At 46.7% G+C, this 8,419-nt stretch overlaps 1 protein-coding gene across 1 annotated transcript in view; it reads left to right on the top strand.

Annotated features, from left to right (window-relative positions):
• The first annotated feature begins 6,297 nt into the window (after positions 1-6,297).
• The window catches only part of Cdca7l (cell division cycle associated 7 like), a 38,444-nt gene continuing 36,322 nt past the window's right edge, over positions 6,298-8,419 (top strand). The window contains exon 1 of the mRNA XM_032908350.1: positions 6,298-6,522. Coding sequence (XP_032764241.1) covers positions 6,499-6,522 — 24 coding nt within the window. The 5' untranslated portion in view covers positions 6,298-6,498. The remainder of the gene's footprint in view (positions 6,523-8,419) is intronic.

Below are 8,419 nucleotides of genomic sequence, written 5' to 3'. Positions count from 1 at the left end.
ATTATTATGTGGTGAGAGGATTTTCTTTTCTGGTCCAATCTGTTTGGTGTTTTGTAGACTTCTTGTACATTTATAGGCATCTCTTTCATTAGGTTAGGGAAATTTTCTTCTATGATATTGTTGAAGATGTTTTCCAGGCCTTTAAGCTGGGAATCTCCTTCTCCTAGTCCTATTATTAGGTTTGATCTTTTCATAATGTCCCAGATTTCCCGGATGTTTTGTGTTATGAACTTTTTAGTTTTGCATTTTCTCTGATCAATATATTTATTTCTATTGTATCTTCTATACCTGAGATTCTCTCTTCCATCTCCTGTATTCTGTTGGTGATGCTTAACATCTGTATTTCTCATTCTCTTTTCTAGATTTTTTCCATCTCCAGGATTGCCTCGATTTGGGTTTTCTTGATTGCTTCTATTTCCCTTCAGGGGTTTTTCTATTTCAGGTTTTGGACAGATTTATTCATATTCTTCACCTGTCTGTTTATATTTTCCTGTATTTGTTTATGTTTATTTGCTTCCTCTTTTAATGCCTCTACCTGTTTGAATGTAAGAGATTTATTCATGTCCTCTTCAAAGGCCTCTATCATCTTTATTAGATTGGATGTGAGATCCTCTTCTTGTGCTTCAGTTTCATTAGGCAATCCAGGGTTTGTTGTACCAGGATATCTGGGCCTTGGTGGTGCCATATTGCTCTGGGTCTTATTGATTGTGTTCTTACCCTGTCCTTTAGGCATCTGTTTTTCCCTGGTGTTGGCTGGATGATTCTGTTGGCAGCAGAACTTCTTAGGAAGGAGTCTGTGTGTGGAAGCTGTGGGCCAGACAGTGGAAGTCAGGGTACCTGTCTCTGCAGACTGTGTCTCAGACAGACTCCACTGGCAAGGGATTGGTAGGGCAATGTTCCACGTTGGTAGTTCTTGGGGTCTCCTCAGGCTTCCATGGGGGTAGTAAGAGGCTCTTGGGGGGCTGCAAAGGTCCTCAGGACCTAAGAGCAGACTGGAGACAGATGATGGAGCTCAGGGGACCACATGCATCTCGCCTCTATAGACCATATCCCAGGCATACTGACTGGGATGGCAAGTGGATCAGACTGGGATGGAATTGGTGGGCAGGATTCCAAGCTGGTTAAGTTTGGTGCCTCAGAAGGTTTCCATGGGACAGCAAGATGCTCTTGGGGTCTCATAAGGCTTCATCCCTTAGGTGATGTTCCTGGAGCTCTGGAGAGCCCTGTATGACTTCTTCTTTTGGAGAGGTAGACATTTACAAGATAGGGCATTAATCATAGATGAAAGTAAGCATTCCACCCAAGTTTTGTTTGGTGAACAAATGAGTTTATTTGGTTTACTTCAAAGAACATGGATAATTGCAAAGCCGCCATACCACCAAGAAGGCTCACCTTGCTTGGATGATGATGTCACCATAGCTGCACATGGAGCTAGACGTCATCCTTCAGTGAACCTACCAAGCCCATAAGACCGTATGCAACTTGAAAAGAATTACACACAGTTGTGTGTGTTGATGTCTATATGCAGGTGAGGGCAGGCACAAGATAAGGCAAGGCCTGAGATTGGGCAGTGAAAAAGAAAGGCGGACTGACAATTTTTGAGACTGGACAGAGAATATGGAGAGAGGGAAGGAAGATGGCGAAAGAGAAGGAGGAACCAGATCTGTGTGGCTTTAAATAGCCACAGGTAGCTATAAATATCTTATAAGGGATGGATAATTATAGGACAATTTGTCTTATCTAGGTGGGCAGTTTACATCAATTATCAATTGACTCTGAGTTTATTGTGTGGACGTTTTGTGGGATGAGAATTGATTGATATAAATCTGATTGATAACTTATAAAGCTTCTAGAGTTTTGATTTTGCTAGGGGACAGGGATTTGTGACCGCTAACCACGATTAGAGTGGTTGTTGCATGGGGTTGGCATGGCAGCAACCTGGCCTGGGAACTGTGAGATGGGCGGTCCTTGCTGGGGCTAGCCATGGAGGTGGTGAGACCACCAATGGGGCCAGAAATTAGCTGGCCCTAGCATGGGATGGTGCCACCATATTTTATCTTTCCCACTACAGGATGTTGGTACAAGAGAGAGTGGTTTGAACCTCAGGTAAGGGTCCAATGACCCTCCCACCCTGCTTCTTCTATACAGGAACAACAACAGGCCCAATCTTGAACAAAGACCACTCAGGAAAAAGCTGTCGAACCTGGATGGGGGGAGGGGCAGTGTCAAGCCAATCACAAGTGTTCTTGTTCAGACCATGGTTCATTTACCCTCCCTGCCAGTGCAGTGTCTGGGAAGCAGGCACTGAGCTATGATGTTAGAAGGGCCCCACAGGACACTTTGTTCCCAGGGGTCTGGATTTGGACACTGCTGCAATGGGTAGTCATTTTGTGCATTTGTGGGCTGCTGTTATGATTTCCTCTTGGAGGCGTCCCACTGCTGCTCATGGCTGCCTCAGTCACACTATCCTCCATGTTGTCATCTCATTGTTGACTTGCTATGGGCTGTCAGACACAGCCTGTGAGTGACTTCGACTGCATTCAAGGTTTTGTTTGGTTTGTTTTTTGCATCGGTTAGGGCTCTGCCTGGGGGTTTCATGCTTAGCCCTCTGCTCCTTTCCCAGGCTCCCAAGCTCGAGTGCCTGGTGGTTCCTGCAAAGCTTCAGATCTCCCTAAGCTTCCATACTTGGCTCTTCCATCGTCACAACCACCTGTTGACGTCTGGTAGCGCCACAGGCATTGGAGTTTTATTCTGATGTGGGATTTTATGAACTCAGTATATGCAGCGTATTGTGTTGCTAATTATACAGATATGCATCTCCCGTGCTATTTACAGGGTTTTTTTCCCCTGTCTCTTATCTAGATTATACTGAGGCTGTACCATCACATCAGCGTTCTCTTGTTAGGCTCAGTCAGGAAGATGGGACACCTACTTAATATAAAAAGAAGCCTTTTATATTAAAAGGCACCTAGTCATTGTTAGGTTATAGTCTGCTACAGAAGACTCATTCCTGGATGGATGGTTCTGCCCCGAGTTGTAGATTTTACATCTAACGTCTCACCCTTAGCGTTACCTCTACTTCCTGTGTTAGACATTGTCTAATCACAAGGAGTTGGAAGTTTCAAGAGACTGAGAGAGCAAGCACTCAGGCGCCAACGTCTTTGGCTGTCACTTTATTTATGACCAACATGGGTGGACTAAGGAGAATTAGGCTGTTTCCCAGGTGGCCTCAAGCACTCTGTCAGAGGTGGATTCCTTGCTGAATTGTCAAGGGCAGCAAACCGTTGATCTACTCTGTTATTACAAGGTAGATTGTTGGGCCGCTGTTCCTGGGATGATGAGAACAAATGAGTCTTCATTTCAGAGGAGATCCTAAAATCCAAAGAAATGATCCCACCCAGATCCGGCTTGGTGAGCCGAGTCGATTGGGGTTACTCAAGAAGTATGGGCGAGGGTTTTCCTACAGGATCCTGGGGGTCTCAAAGGGAGCTGCATATCTGAAGAGCCCAGCCCAGTAACACCGCATCCTAGAGTTCCCCATAGCTTGCAGATAGCTCGGAGGTCCAGTCTCTTCTTCCCTGAACTTATTATTGATCATATAACCCTGGGGAAGAGCGTACGAATCTTCTAGCTTTCTGAGCATCTTGGGCCTTGCAAATTCCTTTAGCTTCAGGAGTGTCCCACCCTGTTCTAGGAGAGAGTGCTTCAGTTTGGAGAAAAACGGCTACACAATACCCAATGTATAATTCTCAAATACTAAGCTTAAGGAACCCAATCGAGGACTTGGTGGGTTCCTTTGTCAGAGCAAACACTGCGGACTGAGCTCGCTTCTCTAATCATCTGGTTGGGCCCATGAATCAGACCGACCTAAGACAGATAATAAGAGAAAACCGCACGAATTTACTTCACAAAAATTCAGCAGATAAAGTAAAAGATTTCCATATTGCATTGGGCCTTGCCCAAAAAAGTAAAAATCTGATAAGAAGAAAGGCCTTGGCTAGGCTAGTTAGTGCAGTGGGCACAAAGATAAGAAAGCGTTCACTTGGGTAGGTTTGGTCTGGTCAGATTTCCCTTAACTTTGGTTTCCTGTCCTTGTTAAGAACCTTGCTTTCCTTTCATATGGGGAGGTGTACCTCACAAGGGAATAGCGTCTCTCCCCCACAGGTTTGGGGGAGGGGCAGCGGATATTCTTGTGCCCACCGTTTCCAAAGTCTTCCGTGCAACAGAGTGGCACGTCGGCGATGGCATATTCCTATGCCAAAGTTCACATCTCGTCCAGTCAGGGAGCTCTCGACAGCTTCTTATTCTCTTAAAGAAACATTTTTAACGGCTTAATTTTTATTTTATGTATCCGAATGTTTTACCTCTGTGTGTGTGTGTGTGTGTGTGTGTGTACAACCTGCATGAGGTGTCAGCAGAAGCCAGAAGAGGACACTGAATTCTGCTGTGGTGGTTTGAATAAGAATGGGCCCCATCGAACCACGCAAGCAGCAGAACTTGGCAGCTTGCACCCTGGTTCTTCGTCAGCTTGCTCATAATATACAAGCCAGGCTTACCTATCCAGGGATGGCATAGACATGCCAGACAGGGTCACAGGCTCCTAGGTCTATTTACGTTTGTGTCAAGACGTCTAAAGCAGGAAGTTTCACTGACCTAAATGGTTTCTGATGATAGCTAGGCTCCTTCATACCGATGCTCCTTTTTCAATAGGGATTTGCCATCATCATTTACAATAGCAACGATAACAGGAATAACTGCAAACACAGCCCTTAGATCCCAGGAAGACAATTATCTTAGACTAAAACCAGCTTTGATTAATAAATTTTTTACTGTTCTTCCTGGCGACCTAAGGAAACAAGAGGGAAACAGAGGATGTTGGGTCTACCCTAGAAATGTAAAATGCTTCTGATTTGGTGGTATGCGGCTGTCAAGGGGTGTCTGGATGAATGTTGAGTGAATTCTAGGAACTACTACTGCCTATGAAGTAGTTACAATAACAACGCGCATTATCCAGAAGCAAAACATCCCTTCTCTTCTTCTGTTTTGATGTAAGGGCCTCAAATTCAGAATCCTCCTGCCTCCATAGAACTGGGACTACAGGCAAAGGCAACTAAGTCAGGCCATGCGCATTTCTAAAGTTAGACACTGCTTTGTTAGCTGGTAACATGTTGCTCAACTAAAGAAGAAAGCAAGACACCTCTTTGCTTCCTGTTTCCTTCTGAAGAAACGTCATCGATCCACTCACCAACAACAGAAGGATGAGTGCTGGATCCAAGGAGCTGAAGCAAGCTGTATGCTGTATCACCTCATGACCCTATCCTGTGCTAAACCTTACCATGTTTCATTTTCCAGTTCCTTAGGCTTGCTTTGTGCTTCCTACTGTCTCCTTAAATGCTTCAGGCTTCTGATTCTAGCTCTAACTCTTTTTTTTTTATTTTTTTATTTTTCCGGAGCTGGGGACCGAACCCAGGGCCTTGCGCTTCCTAGGCAAGCGCTCTACCACTGAGCTAAATCCCCAACCCCTAGCTCTAACTCTTTAATGCTCCCTGCCCACTCCATGCCACTTTTTCCCCTTCATGGCATCTAACTTGTTCCAAGTTTACGCGCACATGCACTTTCATTATTAGATTCATCATTTCTAATCAGTGCTAGGAATTAGGTTACTAATCATTTCAATTATCCGTCAAATTAGTGATGGTCGCATAATTACCATCGTCTTGAGACATGCATTATTACTAAGGTTATTCAAATTATCCTGGGGGTAATGGCTCCCAGCCCATAAAGTCCAAACTGGTTTTTGTTTATTCCTGTGTCTGCAGGCCTATCCCAGCGTTTCCACGGTGAGTAGGTGCTAGTTAGTGAATAGCAGCTAGGCACTACCGGGGAGCTCTGGGTAGGAGGATGGAGGCCTTGCTTGAAGTGTGTGGTGTGCAGGGTGCTGCATCGCTCTCGGCCCAGGGTTAGAAAATTTGGTTTTGTACTGAACTGAGAAGCCACTGTTTTGGAGGCGCACAGACCACGCCCCTTCCCAACAACAAAGCAAGCAAGCTCCGGGTCTCTGCCAAACACTCCTGGAATTCAGGCTTTGAGAACACTGAGGTTGGCGCTGCAGGATTCGATCGGGCCAGGTACCCGGAGCTCAGAAGCGCGTGCAGCCCCAGCTTGATTCTCCCGCGCGAAACTGAGCGGACGGCTCCACCGCGGACCTGCGCGGTGGGGGGAAGCCCGCGCAACCAAACACGCGGACCAATGCCAGTCGCGCTCACCCTCTGCGCGCTCCCGCGCCGGCCGTAAGGCTAGGACCGCAGGTGGCGAGGCTCGGGTGCGGGCGCGTGGCCAGAGGCCTTGCGAGGTTGCGCTGCGCTCGCGGAGCCGTGCTGTCCCCCCGTTCGTACTCAGTGCGCTGCTCCACGGCAAACTCCGCGCGCTGCGTGCTCGGGGCCGCGCCAGCCCGGGTGGCCGCGTGCAGGGCGCAGGGAAGTGAGCCCAGCAGGGAAGATGGAGCTGGCCACGCGCTCCCAGGTGAGGGTTCCCCCAGCCCCGGTCCCCGGCTGCTTTCTGCACGTCGGGCTCTTCCCAGCCGGTCCACGCGGAGGGCCGGCTGCTGTGAACTTAGGTCCTGTAGTTGTGCGCGTGGCTCCCTGCCATGCCACCCCCGGTCTGCAGATCTGGACCCTGCAGCCAGGGCTCAGGTGCGGACGCCAATTCTGGAGCTGCAGGCCGGGAGCTGTGGGGCACAGCGCTCGGAGACCTGGGGGAGGGGCGCGCGCGGGAGGGCAGCGAGTAATAACAACCCCCCTCCCCTTCCTCGCCGGAACTGGCACCAGAGATCAGGAAGAAAAAAAGGCAGTTAGAAAGAAAAGAAAAAAAGAAAATCCGAGACTCACACTATCCCGATCCTGGTAATAGAGTTTAAAAGAGTTGCTGTGGGGTTTATTCTAGAACTTTCATAAATTTACCACTTGGGGCAAGTAGTAACATCTTTAGGCCAAGTTAACAAACAACTTCGAGAGTGCAAGTCTGAAGCAAAGGGCAAACCCATTATGCATTATGTGCCCAATTTAAGTTTTGAAACTTTACTAACACTTGAGAATAAGTCTTCCAATGGGTCATTGCATGCTGGAATTGTAATTTCTGTTAGTTTACAGTTTCAAGGGGTTTCTCTACTTTAAAATATCTCTCTGTTAAAAACAACCACCACCAGACACCTAAACGGACACTCACCTTTTTATGTAGTGGTAAGCGAAGCATTTTAAACTATGAAATATGAAAAACTTTGAAAGGAGAAGGAGTGGCCAAAACCCTGCCCGCGCAGGGTGGGATGTTTTACTTGAATGTAGCCTTTCTTGATCTGCTTCTGCCTGCACCTCCCACTGGTGTTCACCTTTGTAGTCTACCTGTAGGCTCTGAGCCTGGTGGAGCAGCGCCCAGGTTTTACCAGACCTGGCCTGCCCAGGCCTGGCACTTACCTCTGTGCTGGCAACTTAAAGAACTAGCTACCTAGGGGTTGGGGATTTAGCTCAGTGGTAGAGCGCTTGCCGGGGAAGGCAAGGCCCTGGGTTCAGTCCCCAGCTCCCGAAAAAAAAGAACCAAAAAAAAAAAAAAAAAAAAAAAAAAAAAGAAATGTAAATAAAAAATCCAATAAAAAAATTAAAAAAAAAAAAAAAAAAAAAAAGAACTAGCTACCTGGCTAGCTACCACTGGCCACTTTGTGCAGTTAGTGACTGTGGAGAATGTCTTTCTGAAAGTGGAGGTTTGTGAGAAAGTTTTTTAAAGGGTTTCTCCAGTGAAAGTCTTTTAAAGGGTTTCTCCAGTGAAGGGAGACAAGAAAAACAGTACTGAGCCAAACTCAGGCTTTAGAGTTTTTGTTATTGCTGTTGTTTGGTTTTGCTTTTGCACGTGGCTAGCCTCTGCATCTCCAGGAAGTAACAAAACACCTTTGGAAAGGAAAAGCAGAATTTGTTTGTTGTTCAAGACGGTCTCATTCATCCCAGAGTGGTCTCCAGTTTTTGTAAGACAGATGACTCGGGACTCTACTCTGAGTGTTAGGACTCCTCCCCTGTTTGGATGCCTGTTTATGATGTGCTGGGGGCGAACCCTGGGCCTCCTGCATGTAGGCAAAGTCTGCAATCTGGGCTACAGCTCCAGCCTGGTGGAAAGAGACAGGAGCTTTCAAATTTCCTGTCATTTTACTGGAAAGTTCTTTGCCTGTTCTTTGATCCCTGTATTCGGGGGTATTTGAAAATTCAGGATGTTTTAAACTGTGTACCTGGAAGCGAACATTTTATTGTTAAACTGTGAGGCTTGCTTTTGGTAGTTCTGAAATAGAAAACTATTTAGTGTGTGTGCAGTAATCCACAAATAACATCCTACCCATTATACACCAGTTAGGGCAGATTACTCTGTATCAGATGCGTGT

Source organism: Rattus rattus, chromosome 7 (genome assembly GCF_011064425.1).
Source record: "Rattus rattus isolate New Zealand chromosome 7, Rrattus_CSIRO_v1, whole genome shotgun sequence".
Classification (NCBI taxonomy): Eukaryota; Metazoa; Chordata; class Mammalia; order Rodentia; family Muridae; genus Rattus; species Rattus rattus.
This window is presented reverse-complemented; position numbering and strand designations above follow the sequence as displayed.